Genomic DNA, 21,215 nt, shown 5'->3' on the forward strand with positions numbered 1-21,215 from the left:
CCAGAACTGCACCAGGTATAGCTATAAATAAAAGTAATTACTGAAACTAGTGCAGGAATTTCATATTTGCACCAAGTTTAGTTACATATCGCAAGAATGAATAACGAAAACACTTTTCATTGCCGCGTCCCCTCTCAATCTCGCCACGTGTCTCTTAGTAGCACGCCTGCGGCTGCTTCTTTCCAAACAAGCTTCGCGATCATGTACTACCTCACGAAACATGACACATGCATGATGCAATGAAAAAGCATATGGCGTTTAGCACACTTAAGGTACGCTATTCTAAGCACACCAACGCGACCGCGCAAGATTGACACAACTTACCAGACTTCTTTCTACTCGAATGAAATAATTACGTCGTCATATCAAGAAACAGTTTCAAGTAAATAATAAATGTGATAAAACGCGCCATTAAAACATGCTGTGCTATTAACAAAAAAAAAATGCATTCCTTGGGGGCGAGTGAACCTGTCGGCGCCCCGTGCACTCTGGCTCCAGCTGATAAGTACGTGTGCAGCTGCATATGTCTTTTTTTTTCCTTGAGCAATTATCAGGCTACTATCATGAAGTTCAGGTGAATGAACGCAGTAACTTCCATGCTATTAAGTGCATTGAGTGGCAGTGCCTATCGACTCCCAGACTTCGCGCTTTACTACCGTGGCCCAATGCCTGTTAGCCAGTTTTTGAATGCGGCATTTATGCGCGAGAAACCTATCGAGGCTAATTTAATATTTTTTATGGTACTACGCGGATCCAGCAGTGACGCAGCTGGTCAATACATGCTGCTTCTGCAGTGCACAGGCTTGAAGCAGCCGCCGGTAGCTGCGGCAGCTGCGGTAGGCACGGGCAAGCGGAACCTGTTTTGCCTACCATGCGAAAGTCGCTGCTAACGTCAGCGCCACCGCATCTTCGTGACGTCGCGGGGTGAAGGAGGTCCATAGGCTTACTTATACAGTAACTGTATGGTAGTCGATTGGCCCGACGTTTGTGCGGTGCGGCGGCCGAACTTTGGACACCTCTCGCGCGGCAGACGTCTACGGCACTGGAGACTGGTTCTCCGTTACGGCGTTTGCTGCTAGCGTGTACGTTAGTTTGAGACCAGTACGATGTCTGCTCTTGTAGATCGTGTACTACCGGAAGGGTTGATAGTCTTACGACGGCGTGTTGCTTTTGCTGCGCAAGAATTAATATGACGTTCAAGAGTAAAGAATGTTCAAGTGTAAGGAAAGAGTGTTCATATAATTTACTTTTTAGCTTGGTGTACTGGAAAAGAATGTCGCCAGTGCGATTATTGGGAAAGTTGATTTTTTGTTACTACAGCTGATGGTGCCCCAATTCTCATTTCTAGAAAATAAGTTGACTGGTGTATTTTGTCGTTCTTTCTAGGGCAAAGTACAAAGTTCAGGGAGTCTGTGCTCAATGAAATTGACAGGAATAATGACCCCATTCATCTTTGGTGCGAAAATGGAGTTGAAGACACACTAGCACTCAGTGTTGTCTGCAGTTGCACTATTGATTGCTCACAACACGGTATTGCTGCAGTAAAATGTCATGCGACAATGGAGAAGCACATCCATGCGACTGCAAAGAACAGAGACAAAAATGGAAATCTCCAGCCTCCTAAATTGGTGCAAGCAGCTTTGAACTTTTCACTGAGAGCATCTAGCACCTCTCTACAAGATCAAGTTTGCAAGGCCGAAGCAATTTTTGCCATGTCTATCACAACCAAGTGCATCCCATTTTCATTGGGTGACACCGCAACAGAAATCTACCACACGATGTTCCCAGACAGCAGTGTTGCCAAGGGTTTCAAATGTGGCAGGTCGAAGCTCTCATGCATTGTGTCTGATGGACTAGGCCCATATTTCAAGTCAAAAGTGGTGGATTAACTATGTCATCTGGGTGTTTTCTATTCTATCATGGTGGATGAAACTCCAAAACCTGACCAGCGAGTGCAGCAACTTGATGTGCTTGTAAGGTTCTTCTCTGAAGCAGAACAGCATGTTGTCGTGGAACATGTCCAGTCATATAATCTTGGACGGGCCACCGCTGAGATCATTGTTGGCTGTGTAGAAGATGCACTTGTTCAGCTGCCACGACAGGGCATCATTTGTTTCTTTAGTGACGGTCCTAACGTCATGAAGAGTGTCAGAAGAAAGCTAGAACAGCATCTGACGTCAAGCATTGCTGATGTCAGTCACTGCAGCTTACACAACGTCCACAATGCTTTTGCAAAGGGCTTAGATGCTTTTGGATCTGATGTAGAAGAAGTTGCAAGAAATGTTTACTCCTACTTCAAATCTGCTGTCCGTTCAGAGCTATTCAGAGAAAGCCAGGAAGTCCTAGGTATTCCATCGCAGGTGTTTTTGCGACATGTGTCGAACAGGTGGCTCACTTTACAAGACTCACTGTGCCGTATTCAGGAGCAGTTTGATGCCATTAAGGACTACTTTGAAAAAGCAAACAAGACTGGCCAGCGGTCTGCCACCCAAAGTCTTCATAAGAAACTGGCTGCGGCATTCTCGCAGAAACCACTCTATGCTAACATACTTTTCTTGGAGAACTGTGCTGAGCTATTCACTGGCTTCCAGAAGCTGTTTCAGAAACAAGAACCACTTTTGCACATTCTTCATGCGGAATTGTTATTAGTTCAGCGAGTTCTTGGCCGCTTCTTACGCAGTGACGCTTACCAGGGCAAGACTGTTGATGATCTGTAGAGCCTTAACCTGCAAGACTCCACAGTGTGGAAGACAAAGCTTGAGTTGGGTATGGATACAGAGGATGCAATGTGGACCTGGGACATCCCTGAAAGAAAGCATTTGCGGCTTGGGGCCCATGCATTTTACATAGCGTGCTCACAAGACTTGCTGCAAAAGCTACCTCTTGAAAACAATCTGCTGCAACATGCAAGCATTCTTCGCTTGCACTTCACAGATGCAGACTCGGAAGTCCGCTCACTGTGATACCTTGCTTCACAACTGCCACAAGTGCTACAGCTGAATGAAGTGTCTTCATTAATTGACGAATGGTACATGCTTAATTGCGATCCAGTGAACAGCAGTGAAGTTGCAGTGCCTGAAAGGATTGACAGCTCATGGGCCAAAGTATTTCAGCGAAAATCAGCTGCTGGTGAGCAAAAGTACCCACTGCTTGCAAAACTCGTGAAAGCCCTCCTGTCTCTCCCGCATGGTAATGCAGATTGCGAGAGAGGGTTCAGTATAAATAAGCGTCTGCTTGAGGACCGTGCCTCTTTGTCTCTTAATAGCCTGAATGGACTACGGCAGGTTAAGACGTATTTTCAAAGGTACAACGGGGATGCCACCAAAGTACCCCGGTCACCTAAGCTGGTCCGGTGTATATATATATATATGTTATGCAGATAGGCTTGAAAAGGAAAGTGAAGATTCGGAGTTGACGAAGCCTGCAACCACACAGTCCCAGCCCAATGCTATTACTATGGAACAACTGAAAAGGGGATTAAATGAAAAGGTTGCATCATGCCATGGACAATCTCTACTGGCTTGGCTCACAAGAGCATGGAGCAGGTTCAAAGTGGGCAACAGTTGTTAGCTAAAGGGAATGCGAGCCTGGCTACTGCACTTCTCGAGTTTGACGAGCTGAAAAAAAAGTAGCAAAAGCCACTGACGGAAACAACTTTCCATGTTTTCATTGTGGAATGTATGTGGGCTAAATGGAAAAAATCATTATTCATGTTTTAAAGCTTATTTTGCAGTGTAAACAAGACATGCTCATATGGTGCTTGTAGGCACATCTAAATAGCGAAATTATTTATAATTTTGATACAGCTGTGTATGTCTAGTCATTCTCTTATTGCCGACAGCACAAAATTGTGTTTTAGGATTTCTAGTCACTTTTGTACTATGTTTTATTGCATAAAACTGTTCTCTAGTACTAGTGTAAAAGTGCTATTTAAAAAGGCAAATAAAGTCTGTTTGCAACATACCATGCTTTCCGGCTGGGGGCACACGAGCTAAATGGCTCCACTGCGTCTTTCTTGCTTCTGTCTAATTGCTCTAAAGAAATACTGAACAATTGTGCAGTAGTAATAAGCTGCACCGAATGTCATGCATTTGCTTTTCTCCTGCTCCAACTGATCCAAAACGCAAAATTTTGTGCTACAGAACTGCTACAAAATGCTAATGTGGCTGCTCCTAAATTGCTACAAAACAGCCTTTTTCCTGCTCCAAACATTGCTCCAAATCTGAGATTGGCTGGACCACCACTGAATTCCATCCATCCATCCACCCACCCATCCGTCCGTCCGTCCACCCACCCACCCGTCCATCCATTCGCCTGCGCACCAGTGTTATGTGATGATCGTTTGTCAGGTGTGATTGCGATGACAGCATAAATATGATGCACCGTTGTAATAAACCAGTTGAAGCTCCGCGTTCTGTCCTGTTGGTTTCTTCCTCGTCCCTTGTCTTTATTGCGTGGTTTCAAGATGCATTCTACTGCTCCATGACTACAGCGCAATGAACGGGACGTAGAAGGACACAGGCAGGGACACAAAACAGCACTGTGTTGTGTCCCAGCCTGTGTCCTTCTATGTCCCGTTCGTAACGCTGTAGTCATGGAATATCGAAACCAACTCGCCCAACAACTTACTTTGTCGATTCTACTTCTAGAACCGTATCCAGTGAGGCTAGCCTAGCAGTGCTGTTCTAGAAACTCAAGGGTATAAAATGGGATGACAAACTCATAGGGCTTAGTGAGCTTAGGAGGATAGATGAGCCGTATATAGTACTAATGGGTGGGAACCTACTGTGCTATCATGGATTAGCAGACAGATGAGAACTAGGTTTGGGATTCTTCATAAATCAGCTGGCAACTTAGAGGAGTTCTATAGTATTAAGAGAGGGTGGCAGCTACCGTAATTAGGCTTACTGAGAGGTACAAGCTGAAGGTGGTGCAGGCCTACATGCCTACATCCAGCCATGATGACCAAATCGTTGAAAGCTTTTATGAAGGTGTGGAATCAGCAATGAACAAAGTACAATCACAGTACTCTGTATTGATGGGAGACTTCAATATGTAAGTAGGCAAGAAACAGGCTGGAGATCAGGTGGTAGGTGACTATGGCATAGGCTCCATGTACAGCAGAGCGGAGTTATTAGTAGATTTCGCAGAGAGAAATAATTTAAGGATCATGAATGCCTTCTTGCGGAAACGAGAGAACAGGAAGTGGACAGGGAAGAGCCCCCATGGTGAGACTAAAATTGAAATAGACTTCATACTATGCACTCAACCCGGCATCGAGCGGGATATCGATGTCCTCGTAAAGGTGCGTTGTAGCATATTCCTTCAATATTTTTATGGTCATGAAACTTCTCGGTAACACTATGGGAGAGCCTTATATGTTGACCGCACCTTCCACGAGGTGGCGCTAAGAATCCTGTGGGGGCAACAACACGAGCAAGCGAGCGTCTGTATGGCTGCGAGACTACAGGCAAAATGCAACGTCGGCAGTGTGGCAGCAACTATTTTCTCTTCTTATTTTGCTTTCGTTCGCAAACAAGTACAGTGCACACGATGCGCAAGACTGCGATGCTGAATACTTGCTGCGTGATGGGTTGCTGCTCCGACTACAGAGGTATGCAGGAAAAGGCCTCACTGTTCTGTGTGCGAGCGATGCCAAGCATGTTCATGTCTGCGAGAGGCATTTGTCGCCACGGATTTCATTCGGCCTCACGAGTTTGCGGTCAATGGAGAAGCAGTGTCACTACAATGCGAGGAGCTGAAACTCAGGCTGGGCACTGTCCCATGGATATTTGAAGGTCTACCAGCGCACTTGAGCAAGAATCTGTGACGGTGCTGCATTTTAGATAGCTGTACTCTTCAATGTGCGAAAGCGCTACTTCACAGGGTCAAACCCAACCAAGAATCTTAATTGTGGCATCCCTGGGTGCAGAAATAAAATAAATATTGCCGCGATTGGGTTTCGAACTTGCAGCGACGCGAACAGGTCAGCTTCACTGGCCACTGCATGAGAGCACTATGCTCTCACCACAGCCGATCACGCCTCGTGTTAAACTGCAACACACTCTCACGCTGTGCATTGCGCGTCGTCGTCTTCATCAACTTCCGCCTGCGGAACGAACAGATCAGATCAACTTAACCTTAATCAGAGCTTAACCTGAGTTTAATATTGTCGTGAAACATGCCCACGACCCAGCAAGGCAAAACAATCAGCCAACCAGGCTAAACACGTGTTCGCACGTCTACTCAGATTAACTATGTTAAACGCCTACCACTTTTTATTTTGTACATGTTGCTCTGTGCTTCCTATCATCGCTCATTTTTAATTTCTTGAGTGTCCACTCCCAGCTTGTCTCTTATTTTGGTAGCGCAAAGCCAGCACATGGAGCAGTGAACAAAAAATTTCAAAAATTTCTTGCACTTGCCTGCTCATTCGTCGTCACAGCGTGACAAAATGTAAATAAAGGGCTTATGTAGCATTGAGTCTTCAGCAGCTGGCTTTGCCAGCTCTGAAAGTATCAGCAAAAAAAAAAATTAAGATAGCACCATCAAACTTCCGGTGCAGTCATGTGATCGCTTCTGTAGTGCGCACTCCGGTTCTTAAAATGCCACCATAACGTCTTGTTTTCAGCGTTAGTGAGATTGCTGTGTTTCTTACAAGGTAAGTGACAGCCGTATAAGAAGTTTTGTGTGCTTCGATGAAAGCAAGGACTTGGGTGACATTGCAGGCAATTTGCGGTGAAAATGAATGCGCAGGCTGGACCCAAGCGCAAAAATCGCTGTTTTATAAAAAGCAACGAGAGAAAGTAAGTGCGTTAATTGTTGGTTAGAAAACAGCTGCTGGCAAGGTTTACTAGTGGCTGCCAATGATTGCACAGGGCTTTTTTGTCTCGATGTTGCAGCCAAGCATTCAGGTGATAACCAGTAATGTAGCGTCTATGCTAAGCCCAAATACTGATCCCCAGAAAGCAAAAATACCAAGAAAATTTGAGCCTGCGGGCCGGAAAACAGCTGCTGCAAACCGGGCTCACGCAGCTATTCATGCCCCCTTTCCGATAGCTGTGCCACAAGTGGCGTGCTGTCCTTGTATGAACCTTTGGCCTGAGTTTCGTGACCAGAAAAAGAAACATTCAAGGAATATGGTTGTAGCAATCACAGAATGGTAACGTCCCGAATTAGCTTAGATTTGAAGAGTGAACGGTAGAAACTAGTGAGCCGAAAGACAAATTAGCAGTAAAGAGGGAAAGCAGAGGATTTCAGGATATCACTGCAGAACAGATATTCAGCTTTAACTGAAATCTCAATATTCAAATGATGAACGATAATCTCACAGCTGTCATTACGGAGTGTGCAGTAGGAGTAGGCAGTCAGATGGTTCTACAAGATACCAGCAAGTTATCTCAGGAGACGAAAGATCTGATTAAGATAAATGCCAAAGCATAAAAGCATCTAACCCCATAGGCGGAATACAACTGGCAGAGCTATCGGAGTTGACAAATAAGTGCGAGGTAGCCAACATAAGGAAAGGAAGTCTAGCCTAAAAGCAGTGAAGAGGAAACTACGCATTGGTAAAAACCAGATGTATGCATTAAGAGACAAGCAGGGCAATGTCATAGCAAGATGGATAATATAGTCGAAGTAGCTGAAGAGTTGTATACAATTTTACGCAGTAGTCAATGTAATCAGAACATTAATGACAGAGGCAGTAACGCACAGCAATGGGACATTCCACCAGTAATGAAAGAGAAAGTAAAGACAGCATCAGGAACAACACATAACGCGAAAGCACCTGGTGAGGATCAGGCAACAGCAGATCTGTTAAAGGACAAAGGGGAGATTGTGCTAGAAAAACTAGCCACCCTGTATACGCAATGCCTTATGACCTCGACTGTACCAGAAGCTTGAAAGAACGCTAACACTATCTTAATTCATAAGAAAGGAGATGCCAAGGACTTGAAAAATTATAGACCGATCAGCTTACTGTCCGTTGCCTACAAGATATTAATTTAGGTAATTGCTGATAGAGCAGGCACAACCTTAGACTTTAATCTACCAAATGATCAGGCAGGCTTTCGTTAAGGATATTTCACAATAGATAATATTCACACTATCAATCGGGTGATAGAGAAATGCACAGAATATAACCAACCCCTATCTATAGCCTTCATTGATTACTAAAAAGACTGACTCAGTGAAACCTCAGCAATCATGCAGGCATTGTGGAATCATGGTGTAGAAGTATCTTGTGTCAAAGTGCTGGAAGATATCTATAACAACTGCAAAGCTATCATAGGCGCGGAGTCACGATCTCGCCAATGCAACTCACCACCTGTTTACAGGAGGTGCTCCAAGGCCTGGATTAGGAGCAGTTTGGGATTAAAGTTAATGGAGAGTATGTTATCTGAAATTCAGGGTTCGACGGAAACCCGTCTGGTCGGGTATGTTCATGGCGTAAAATCTTCAAGCGCCAACCAATCGTTAAAAAGATGACGTTCCAGCCCCGGCTTTTGGGGGGCCTTGTTCACAATGAAAGAAAGACAGGAGTGAAGGTAAGTTATATAGGTTTCATGATATGACGCAAGCAGCGGGAGTATATCGGGGGTAGATTGCCTTCGTTGCAATTAAGCGTGTTTGCCGTCGTCTGAATATAAAAAGATTCTAGGTAAAGCCTTGTCATCTTGCTCTTTTCTTTTCCGATTATCTTCGTGCCATCCCAGTCGATGTCATGGCTCTCAGAGATAGCATGATCAGCCAGTGCGTTTGTTGCCACGCGCTTGTTCTTGACATCATTGTGGTGCTGCTGCAATCTTTTCCGAAAATCACCTGTTTCACCGATATAGACATGCTCACAATCAGTGCAGGGAATCCTATACACGATGATTGGGAACTTCTTCTTTATCTTGTCTTTCACTGTAACCATCGCGTGTCGCAGCTTCCGCATGGGTACATGTGCGACGTCGACTTCGTACGACCAGACGGGTTTCCGTCGAACCCTGGATTTCATCGCACTTCGTGAGGTGTATGGCCAACCGATCATGACCGAGATTCGCCGCTTCATTTCATTAGAAACCCGTGCATCAGCATTTCAAGGTCATCTTCAATTCAACTTAACCTGCAAGGCACGGGATGTGATTCCTCGCTCCTTACGCCTGAACAGGCCCGTTGCAAGCCGCTTTGATGTTCACGTTGTTTTGAAAGTCGAACGCCTTCTTCTACAAGCTAGGATCATGGAATGTAGAGAACAGGTTCGCTCACTAAAAAATGAAGCCTTCATCGCACGCAGCCGGCTCGAGTACAAGTGCCCTGATGATTTTGCCAGCATCCAGCTGCACGCCAACTTCCATGCTGGTCTCCGCTCACGTCGGGACGAAGCCGTGCGCGAGAGAAAGCTCCAAAGGCGACTACCTCGTCGCATGGACATTTCCAGAACTGCTAACCGCACCACTGTGCACAACCTTTCGTCACAGAAACTGGACGACGCTGAGCTCTCAGTGTTGAGCCTTGGTCTCAATTTCAATTTGGGACCGGAGCCGGACATAAAAAAGATGGTATGCGTCGTGGACACTGCGGTCAAGAATGTGGAGCTGTCCCGCCGCGATGAGGCACGCACCCATGTCGTCAGCGTGCTGTCCAAGCTGAACCGGCATCAAGGACTTAATCCTCTTTTGCCCGAAGAAAGAAAGGCACTAAAGAGATTGCGCGGCAATGAGAACATCGTGATCCTGCCCACGGACAAGGGAAATGCAACGGTCGTCTTGGACAAACGAGAGTACGTGAACAAGATGACGAGCATGCTGGAAGATGAGAGAACCTACTTGCCACTAAATCGGGACCCCACTTCAAGGGTGCAAAGGGACTTGCAGAAACTTTTGGCTGACGTCTTCTCCTTTGTCCCGCCACAACACAAGTCCCTCTACTACTTCCTCCTCTGCCACAATGGTTCTGCTCCCGCTATGTATGGACTGCCAAAGATCCACAAAGAAGGCAACCCTATGCGCCCAATCGTCGATTTCACCCGCTCCCCGCTTCACAAGCTGTCGAACTATTTGCATTGTGTTATCTCCCCTTTGCAGCGATGGCATAGAGGTAGAACATCCGCCTCGCATGCAAGAGGACCGGGGTTCAAATCCTGGTGCCGCGCAATTCTCCACCGGGTTTAAAAAAAAAAAACCGCGTGTCGATGGAATTGCATAACCAGGCCTGGAGTGCGGCCTTATCTCGGCGACCAGAACCGACAACGCACTCTCTCACCAGAGCAGGATTTGGCCACCCTGGTGTAGTACTTGGCCACAACCTTCTATGATCAAACCAATTAACCCTCGGCCCTCAGTCCCCAGCGGCTGCAGAGCAACTGACCGCGGCGGCGGTCAGACCTGTGACGCAGCGGAGGGTGCTAAGAATCTCTGGCTCCGGACAGGCCGCCATTGGAATCTGAACCTGGCAACGTTTAACGCTAGAACTTTAGCTAGTGAGGCTAGCCAGCAGTGCTGTTCGAGGAACTAGCGGGAATTAAATGGGATGTGATAGGGCTTAGCGAAGTTAGGAGGACAGGTGGAGGCGTATACAGTACTAAAGGATGGACACATACTGTGCTATCGTGGGTTAGAGGATAGACAAGAACTAGGTGTGGGTTTCCTCATTAATAAGGATATAGCTGGCAACGTAGAGGAGTTCTACAGTATTAACGAGAGGGTAGCAGCTATAGTAATTAGGCTGAATAGGAGGTACAAGCTGAAAGTGGTGCAGGCCTACGCACCCACATCCAGCCATGATGACCAGACCGTTGAAAGCTTTTATGAGGACGTAGAATCAGCAATGAATAGAGTAAAATCGCAGTACACTGTACTGATGGGCGACTTCAATGCGAAGGTGGGCAAGAAGCAGGCTGGCGACCACGCGGTAGGTGACTATGGGATAGGCTCTAGAAATAGCAGGGGAGAGTTATTAGTCGAATTCGCGGATAGAAATAATTTACGGATCATGAATACCTTCTTCCGCAAACGAGAAAACAGGAAGTGGACCTGGAAGAGCCCCAATGGTGAGATTAAAAATGAAATCGACTTCATACTATGCGCTAAACCTGGCATCATTCAGGATGTGGCCGTCGTCGGAAGGGTGCGTTGCAGCGACCATAGAATGGTAAGGTCTAGAATTAGCTTAGACTGAAGAGGGAACGGAAGAAGCTAGCGAAGAAGAAGACCATTAACGAGTTAGCCGTAAGAGGGAAAGCACAGGAGTTTAGGATAGCGCTACAAAACAGATACTCGGCTTTAACTGAGGAAGATGATCTTGATGTTCATTCAATACACGATAACCTGACATCAATAATTACGGAGTGCGCAGTAGAAGTAGGCGGTAGGACAGTTCGAAAAGATACTGGGAAGCTATCTCAGGTGACGAAAGATCTGATTAAGAACCGCCAAAACATGAAGGCATCTAACACTACCGATAGAATAGAACTAACAGAGCTATCAAAGTTAATAAATAAGCGCAAGGTAGCCGACATAAGGAAGTTTAATATGGAGAGAATCGAGCATGCTATGAAGAATGGAGGTAGCCTAAAAGCAGTGAAGAGGAAACTAGGCATAGGTAAAAACCAGATGTATGCATTAAGAGACAAGCAGGGCAATGTCATTAGCAATATGGATAAAATAGCTAACGTAGCCGAAGAGTTCTACACAGACCTTTACAGTAGCCAATGTAATCAGAGCGCTAATGAGAAAGCAGTGCACAGCAATGCGTCATCCCGCCAGTAACGAAAGATGAAGAAAGCCTTAGAAGCAATGAAAAGGGGAAAAGCTGGGGAGGATCAGGTAACACCAGATCTGTTGAAGGATGGAGGGGACATTGTGCTAGAAAAACTAGCCACCCTGTGTATGCAATGCCTTTTAACCTCGACTGTACCAGAAGCTTGGAAGAATGCAAACATTATCTTAATTCATAAGAAGGGAGACGCCAAGGACTTGAAAAATTACAGGCCGATCAGCTTACTATCCGTTGCCTACAAAGTATTTACTAAGGTAATCGCTAATAGAGTCAGGGCAACGTTAGACTTTAATCAACCAAATGATCAGGCAGGCTTTCGTAAAGGATATTCCACAATAGATCATATTCACACTATCAATCAGGTGATAGAGAAATGCGCAGAATATAACAAACCTCTATATATAGCTTTCATTGATTACGAGAAAGCATTCGACTCAGTGGAAACCTCAGCAGTCTTACAGGCATTGCGTAATCAGGGGGTAGAAGAGCCTTATGTCAAAATACTGGAAGATATATATAGCGACTGCACAGCTACTATAGTCCTCCATAAAGTCAGCAATAAAATTCCAATAAAGAAGGGCGTCAGGCAAGGAGACACGATCTCGCCAATGCTGTTCACCGCATGTTTGCAGGAGGTATTTCGAGGCCTGAATTGGGAACAGTTGGGAATAAGAATAAATGGAGAATATCTAAATAATCTGAGATTTGCTGATGACATTGCCTTGCTGAGTCACTCAGGAGGTGAACTGCAAATCATGATCAACGAGTTAGGCAGAGCAGATCGATGGGTCTAAAAATTAACATGCAGAAAACCAAGGTAATGTCCAACAGCCTAGCAAGGGAACAACAGTTCACAATTGGCAGCGAGAGCCTAGAAATTGTGCCGGAATACGTCTACTTAGGGCAGGTAGTGTCAGCTGATCCGGATCATGAGAGGGAGATAACTAGAAGGATAAGAATGGGGTGGAGCGCATATGGCAAATTCTCGCAGATCATGAGTGGCAGTTTACCAATTTCCCTCAAGAGGAAAGTGTACAACAGCATAATCTTACCGGTACTCAGCTACGGGGCAGAAACGTGGAGGCTAACGAAAAGAGTTCAGCTTAAGTTAAGGACAACGCAGCGAGCCATGGAAAGAAAAATGATAGGTGTAACGTTAAGAGATCGGAAGCGGGCAGAGTGGGTGAGGGAACAAACACGGGTTAATGACATCCTAGTCGAAATCAAGAGAAAGAAATGGGCTTGGGGAGGGCATGTAATGCGAAGGCAAGATAACCGCTGGTCTTTAAGGGTAACGGAGTGGGTTCCAAGAGAAAGTAAGCATAGCAGGGGGCGGCAGAAGGTTAGATGGGCGGATGAGATTAAGAAGTTTGCAGGCAAAGGGTGGATGCAGCTGGCAAAGGATAGGGTTAATTGGAGAGACATGGGAGAGGCCTTTGCCCTGCAGTGGGTGTAGTAAGGCTGATGATGATGATGATCTCCCCTTTGGTTGGCAAAAGCTAAATGCACATGCACAACTCACACGACTTCATTGAAAAGGCTCGCAACATGGTTATAGAGGACGATGAAATTTTGATGTCATTTGACGTGAAGTCACTGTTTACGAGTGTGCCCACTGACCTGGCCGTGATGGTTGGCACAGATGCGCTCCAGGCGGATACAACCCTACCGGAAAGAACACCCATTGAAGTTCCAGACCTCAGCAGACTTCTTCAGTTCTATTTGTCAAACACCTATTTCACGTTCCAGGAGAACATATATAAACAGGTCCATGGTACGGCTATGGGAGCATCATTTTCTGTCACCGCTGTGAACTTGACAATGGAGTCACTGGAGTCCCGCGCCCTTTCATGGTTCATGCCGCGCCCGAAAGCCTTTCTTCGTTATGTGGAGACTGTTTCTGCATAATCAAGAAATCGGCTGTGAGTACATTCTTTTTGCACCTGAACAGCATGGAACCGGCCATACAGTTTACTACGGAAGGGGAAGTAGATGGCCGTCTGCCTTTTTTGGACGTTCTGGTGAAACGCGACGGCCCTGGAATATCATTCAGTGTATTCCGGAAGGACACGCACACTGGCATGTATCTCAACTTCAGTTCCGTACACCCGACCTGTCACAAGAGGTCCGTTGTCGCCTCACTTGTCCGCCGATCGGAGAACCTCTGCTCTACGCTGGAAGAGAAAGCGACAGATCTGGACACCGTTCGCCGTGACCTGATGGCTTCGGGCTATCCCAGTTCTTTTATACGAAAGTCCGAGAATCGCCTAGCTCACCCGCCGCCACAGCAACCCCAGCGAGAAAAGAAGAAAAGGATTCCGATACCCTACGTTCCCGGAGTAAGTGAAAGTTTATCCCGCATATTCCAGTCGTACGAAGTCGACGTCGCACATGTACCCACGCGGAAGCTGCGACACGCGATGGTTACCGTGAAAGACAAGATAAAGAAGGAGAAGTTCCCGGGCATCGTGTATAGGGTTCTCTGCGCTGATTGTGAACATGTCTATATCAGTGAAACAGGTGATTTTCGGAAAAGATTGCAGCAGCACCACAATGATGTCAAGAACAAGCGCGTGGCAACAAACGCACTGGCTGATCATGCTATCTCCGAGGGCCATGACATCGACTGGGACGGCATGAAAATAATCGGAAAAGAAAAGAGCAAGACGACAAGGCTTTACCTAGAATCTTATTATATTCAGACGACGGCAAACACGCTTAATTGCAACGAAGGCAATCTACCCCCGATATACTCCCGCTGCTTGCGTCATATCATGAAACCTATATAACTTACCTTCACTCCTGTCTTTCTTTCATTGTGAACAAGGCCCCCGTAAGCCGGGGCCGAAACGCCATCTTTTTAACGATTGGTAGGCGCTTGAAGATTTTCCGCCAGAGTATGTTATCTGCGATTCGCTGATGACATTGTCTTGCTAAGCCACTTATGAGGTGAACTGCAGAGCATGATAAATGAATTAGACAGGCAGAGCAGAACAGTGGGTCTTAAATATAACATGCAGAAACCCAAAGTAATGTTCCTGTGTAGCAAGTGAACAGCGGTTCACAATCGGCAATGAGGTGCTGGGAGTGGTAAAGAAATATGTCTGCATAGGGTAGGTAGTGACAGGTGATCCAGATCACGAGAGGGAAATAACTAGAAGAATAAGAATGGAATGGAGCGCATAAGGCAGGTTCAGTCAGATCATGAATAGCAATTTACCAATATCCCTCAAGAGAAAAGTGTGCAACAGCTGTATGTTGCCGGTACTCATCTATGGGACAGAAATGTGGAGGCTAATGAAAAGGGTTCAGCTTAAGTTAAGGACATAGCAGCGAGCTATGGAAAGCAAAATGATTGGTGTAACGTTGGGAGGCCGAAAGCGGGCAGAGTGGGTAAGGGAACTAATGTGGGTTAATAACATCCTAGTCGAAAGCAAGTGGAAGAAAGGGCTTGGGTGGGGCATATAATGCGAAGGCAAGGTAATCGCATTTCCTTAAGGGTAGTGGAGTTGATTCCAAGAGAAGGCAAGCATGACAGGGAGCGGCAGAATGTGAGGTGGGCGGGTGACATTAAGAAGTTTGTGGAGATACGGTGGCCACAGCTGGCAAAGGACAAGGTTAATTGAGAGGCATGAGCAAGGCCTTTGCTCTGTCAAGCTGATGATGATGAGGGAATATAAATGTGAACGAGGAAAGGGAGTAAAAGAAAAAAACGAGTGTGGCTTAGCTTGGTTAAGCCTGGTGATTGCGAAGCAGGGCCAGCCTTGGTGAGAGATTTCTCCTGTCTTTTCTTCGAATGCTCTTGTCTCTGCAGGGGTGTTTCTTCTGCACGCTGTTTTCTTCGCTTTTCGTTTTCCTTGTCTCGAAACGCACGTTCCTTCTCGAGCCGCTGCTGCCGCTGTTCCGGGGTTTCTTGGACACGCCTCTGCCGTTTAGTCGTGTTCCAGCGTTCTGAACTAGTAGAAGGAGACTCACTGTCGGGCAAACTCATAATTTCTTCCTTTGCTTCTGCTGTTTCCACAGAGGAGGTTGCACGTTGTCGCCGAGCTGCATACTGGGCACGCCGTTCTTCTCGTTCTTCTTCCGTCTCCGTAGCTCGCTGATGCTTCCTCTTTGCATTCTGCCGAGCTGCCTTGTTCGTAGGCACCATCATAATATCTGGCTGTATGACTGCCTTGGTGAGAGGAGCGGAGCTGTTTTATACAGCTGGTGTGACGTCACTCTGACCGTAGCGCCCCTGGTGAGAGGAGCGGGAGTTAGGCCGTCGCGAGGCGAGGCGGTAGCCACCAACGGCGGCCTAACTCCGTTGTGGCTACCGCCTCGCCTCGCGACGGCGTGAGATGGGGCCCCGTTTTACACAGCTGGTGTGACGTCACTCTAGGTCACGTGGTGTGACGTCACGCAGCGAGGTCACGCTAAAGGTCAATGGTGCCTACCACCGCCTCGCCACGGAACGGGCTGAAGTGCGACCTAAAGTAGTATTGCTTCGCAATAAAAAAAATCAGTATGTGAACTCAATAAGCCTGCGGTGAAGTTGCAGCCTATTCACAGCGGTGAAGGCCTCTCAGGCACTGCTCCGCTTTCTATGAGGGTTGGGCCTGCACCACCTAAATTGCAAAGTTTCGGAAAAATTAGTATTTGTAACCTTTCCCAGGAGCATATGTGAAAGCAGCTGTTGGTGAGGAGTGCGCCACCACAGCCGTGTGTGGCATGGCCATGTCTGGGAAGAGGGATTCTGGTGACTGAGCAAAAGCAGAATATTTGGACCTTTAAAGCCCCTGAGATAAGGCCACTTTGGCCCCCGCTTCCAGTAAATGCAGCTGTGGCCTTTGGGATATCTGTAGTCGCTATTCTTGTCGTGCCTACGGAAGAAGAGTTCTGCTACCTGAGCCAAAGAAGGGTGTTTGGTCTCTGCAAGGTCTCTGGCCCCCGCTTCTACTAGATGGCACCTCTGGCCTTTGGGAATCTGCAGTCGCTTTCTAGTCACGTCTGGTGAAGAAGGGTTCTGGCGGTTGAGCAAAAGCCGATTTTTTGGATCTTTAAGGCCCCTCAGTGGAGACCACTTTGGCCTCTGCTTCCAGTAAATGGCACCTCTGTCTTTCGAAAAATCTGCAGTCACATTTCTTGTCATGTTTTGGGAAGGAGGACTCTCGTGGTTGAGTTGTGTTGTGTGTGTGTCCTTTGTTCTGTGGTTGTTCTTTGCGGAGTTTGAAAATGAACTTCAGTCACCAACTAGCCCACCAGAAAACACTTCCACAGTATATTTCTCTTACCCTGGGCTCATTTTCATGTTCCATGTCGAATCATCATGCAGATACTTTTTGTGTCGCTCATAGCAGCAACCACATGCAAGTCCTGCATTTTGGCATGCTGCCAGCGATTGAAGACAATCCCGCCACAACTTCAAGTCATATTTGGCATGCCGCAGCCATCATGGGGAAACACGAGGCGAGTGAGGAAGTCTGAATGCTGGAGGCAAGTCCACTTGTACACCGACTGGATGCGCGCTTTCGTCTACGAAGACATGGACCCTTCCTGGTTTGCCATCGTTTTGTGGACCTGAAAAAGAATGGCAGCTTGTTCCTGCGAAATCTTATGGCACCAAGTCAGGGCAACTTTTCCTTCCCGGACCCGCGCCAGCAAGGCAACCAGCACCATCTCGCCTATAGGAGGCGTTAGCATTCCGGGAAACGTACAGAACATCCTGGAAAAGCGTCCGAAGTTCTTTGAACCGCTGACAAAAAGGTGCAAACTTTTGGCAACTATGCGTGATATTGCCCGAAGCTCTTTGAACCAAGACAAGAGGCGTGTTATTGGTGACGGTGTGGACAGCCTCATCTGCACTGCAAGTCTGCAGCCTCCAAAAAAGCCTCCTTTAAAGAGTAATTGTTAACTGCATGAAAAACAACGGCCTTACCATCATCCAGGCCGATAAGCAAGGCGGGTTTGTTGTTATGCCAGCAGGAATGTTTGAAGAAAAGCTATGCAGGTGGTCAGGAAGAATTTCTGGCCGCTACAGTTTTGCGAGAAGAGGCAGAAAAAGGCCACCTGGAAGGTCCCTAAGAAGGTACACCTTAAGAGCATGGCCAAAGATATCAAGAAGGACCACTGTGGGTTCTTGCGTGCATTTTTCATAGGGGAAAACCCACAAGATGGATTGCCCACTTCGCGTGATAATTTCAGAGGAGAGCTGGCACCGAATGGTAGCGAATTTCTTAAAGAGCCACCTAAACCAGGCTCGTTTTTAGTTCGTAGTTCAAAAGAACTTCTCGCTACTCTTGAGAATGACTTTACATCTGCCTTTTCCGTAGACAAAGAAGTTTTCTACTCAATTCCGCATGAAGCCTTGTTTGCAGCTTTCAGGCAACAAGTTGAAGAACATGGTGACCTTCCTTTCCGCACTGCAACTGGAATGTCTTTGAATCATTTCCTTTAACTATTGGACTTTTACCTTGCTTTGACGGCAATTTGCTATCAAGGAGGCTTTTACATTCAGAAAAGTGAAATTTGTTTTGAATTCCCCATTGCACCTGTGCTATGTAAAATTTTTCTTCCTTCCACTGGCGCTTGGAAACATGCCTCTCTAACAAACATGTGAGCGTTTTTCGTTACGTAGGTGACTATCTCGTGATCTTAAACCTGCCTTCCGATTGTTTTCCCGAATCTGTTAGCAGAATCTGTAGTTTTTTTAACTCTCAAGTCTTCACGCATGAATTGCCTGAAAAAAATAAATTCACTTTCTTGATGTCAGGCTGCATTTTTCGTCATCCACGTCTGCGGGACCTACAACCCGAGAATGAAAAAGCAGTTCCTACTATATGACAGCGCTATTCAATGCTAGTAAAGAGGGCGATCATTCATCTTACCTGCCTTTCTGCACTGGAAAAATCTTGCCAGCACGATCTGGAACAGTCTTAGCCTCCAGATCGAGAGGCTGTATGCAGCAGAGTATCCGCGCAACTTGTCTTGTGAAGGTCTACTTCAAAGGATTAAGGGTAGGAACTGCCATAAGAGTGACAGTGAATGTAAACCGGGTCATGTCATGTCGTATGTTCACTGGGTGTCACATACTCTGAAGAAAATCGCAGGAAAATTCGGAGTCCGCCTCATGTTTTCGGCACCATGTAAGCTTGCCAGAGTGTGCCCAGTGATGAGCAAAGATGTTCGGCAAGGATGTAGGCTAAATCACGCAATTAAGTACATCAAATGTGCCACAGAAGTTATCTATAAAGTTCCGGTTTCTTGTGCGAAGTTGTAGCTGCAATGAAAGGGCAAGTGAACACGAACGAAATATGGCAAATAAGACGGGAAGCAATCTAGCTATATTCACTGCAAGAAGTGCAAGAAAAACAATTGTCGGCCATTTCTTGATAACGCAACATTCCTTGCAGCGGCTAAAAACAAGACTGAAGAGGAGATAATTGAGGCTTTCCTAATCGCTAAGAATGCGGAACAATGTTTGAGCATGCGTTCATTAAACTTTAAAGTAATGAAATCTCATTTTTAGCTCATTTTTAGAAGACCCAAATTCACAACTACTATTTAGTCATCACACCTGTTCTTGTTTTTTCACTCCTTTGGTTTTAGCGTTGGCTTTACGGTTTTTAAGGTGCACCCTCACCTCAGTTTTTTACTGTTTCTTGTTGTTAACATACTTATTTTCATTCTTTCATGTCGGGTTTTGCTTGGATTTTATGGCTCCACCCTCGTCTTTTTACCGTTTTTTTGGTTCCATCTTTTTCATTCTTTCATGTCTTGGGGTTTTTTTTAGTTTTATAGTTGCACCCTCATCTTTTTACCCTGTTCTTTTGGTATGAACTTCATTTTCATTCTTTCACGTCTTGGGTTCAGCTTGGCTTTTACAGCGAAAGCTTTACTGGCCGCGAACTTGCGATTTCGCCGTGGCGGTGCTTTGAGGAGGCACATGACGTCACAACATGCGCCTCGCCGCAGAGCCAGACCGGTCTGGCCGGGCCGGCGGCGGCTGGCGCACTCAGCGCGAAATAGACACGTGCTCCAAGTCTCCACCAGTGCAGTGAGAGTGCAACGAAGCCGCCGAACGCGCCAGCGGTCAAGCGCAATCGGAGTATAGAGATCTCGCTTTGGCCGACATAACGTCGCCGTGCAGCACGCGCGCGTTACGCCGCAGTATAAACGCGCCTGCGCGTAACCGCTAACCAACGTATTCGGTGGCGGCGTCTATGGGAGCCACTGAAACCCCCCGCACACTCACTGAATAAAAAAACTGTGCCGAGGCTCGGAATCGGACCAGGGCCTTTGGCCTTTGGCGTTCGAGGCGGAGATGCTACCACTCTGCCACGACCGCACAAGCTTTGACCATGAATAAGGCGCATCTAGTGATTGCACTCTGCCGATGCAGGAGCCTCCGCGCTTTCGCTGCACACATCTTGGCCTAAAAGAGCTAGGCCATCAGCAATATTTATGGTTGCACCCTCGTCTTTTTACCCTGTTCTTTGGTTCGATCTTCGTTTTCGTTCTTTCATGTCTTGGGTTTAGCTTCGCTTTTATGGTTGCACCCCAGTCTTTTTACCCTGTTTTTTTGGTTCGATCTTCATTTTCATTCTGTCATGTCTTGGCTTGGCTTTTCATGTCTTCATGTTTTCATGTCATGTCTTAGCTTGGCCTTCATGGTTGCGCACTCGTCTTTTTACCCTGTTTTTTTGGTTCGATCTTCGTTTTCATTCTTTCTTGTCTTGGGTTTAGCTTGGCCTTTATGGTTGCGCACTCGTCTTTTTACCCTGTTTTTTGGTTCGATCTTCGTTTTCATTCTGTCATGTCTTGGCTTGGCTTTTCATGTCATGTTTTCTTGTCATGTCTTAGCTTGGCCTTTATGGTTGCGCACTCGTCTTTTTACCCTGTTTTTTTGGTTTGATCTTTGTTTTCATTCTTTCCTGTCTTGGGTTTAGCTTGGCCTTTATGGTTGCGCACTCGTCTTTTTACCCTGTTTTTTTGGTTCGATCTTTGTTTTCATTCTTTCCTGTCTTGGGTTTAGCTTGGCCTTTATGGTTGCGCACTCGTCTTTTTACCCTGTATTTTTTGTTCGATCTTTGTTTTCATTCTTTCCTGTCTTGGGTTTAGCTTGGCCTTTATGGTTGCGCACTCGTCTTTTTACCCTGTTTTTTTTGGTTTGATCTTTGTTTTCATTCTTTCCTGTCTTGGGTTTAGCTTGGCCTTTATGGTTGCGCACTCGTCTTTTTACCCTGTTTTTTTGGTTCGATCTTTGTTTTCATTCCTTCCTGTCTCGGGTTTAGCTTGGCCTTATGGTTGCGCACTCGTCTTTTTACCCTGTTTTTTTGGTTCGATCTTTGTTTTCATTCTTTCCTGTCTTGGGTTTAGCTTGGCCTTTATGGTTGCGCACTCGTCTTTTTACCCTGTTTTTTTGGTTCGATCTTTGTTTTCATTCTTTCCTGTCTTGGGTTTAGCTTGGC

General features: G+C 46.3%; 1 protein-coding gene across 13 annotated transcripts in view; it reads left to right on the forward strand.

The window, feature by feature from the left end:
* Positions 1-21,215, forward strand: part of LOC144132266 (glutaminyl-peptide cyclotransferase-like) — a 237,140-nt gene that overhangs the window by 202,472 nt on the left and 13,453 nt on the right. For 2 of the 13 annotated variants that reach the window (XM_077664578.1, XM_077664577.1), the window contains one exon: positions 1,387-4,408. The exons of the other annotated variants lie outside the window; for them this stretch is intronic. In XM_077664578.1, coding sequence (XP_077520704.1) covers positions 1,387-1,423 — 37 coding nt within the window. In that variant the 3' untranslated portion in view covers positions 1,424-4,408. Of the gene's footprint in view, positions 1-1,386; positions 4,409-21,215 lie in introns of those variants that run through there. 13 annotated transcript variants of the gene reach the window in all.

The sequence above is a fragment of the Amblyomma americanum genome, chromosome 5 (assembly GCF_052857255.1).
Source record: "Amblyomma americanum isolate KBUSLIRL-KWMA chromosome 5, ASM5285725v1, whole genome shotgun sequence".
In the NCBI taxonomy this organism is placed as follows: Eukaryota; Metazoa; Arthropoda; class Arachnida; order Ixodida; family Ixodidae; genus Amblyomma; species Amblyomma americanum.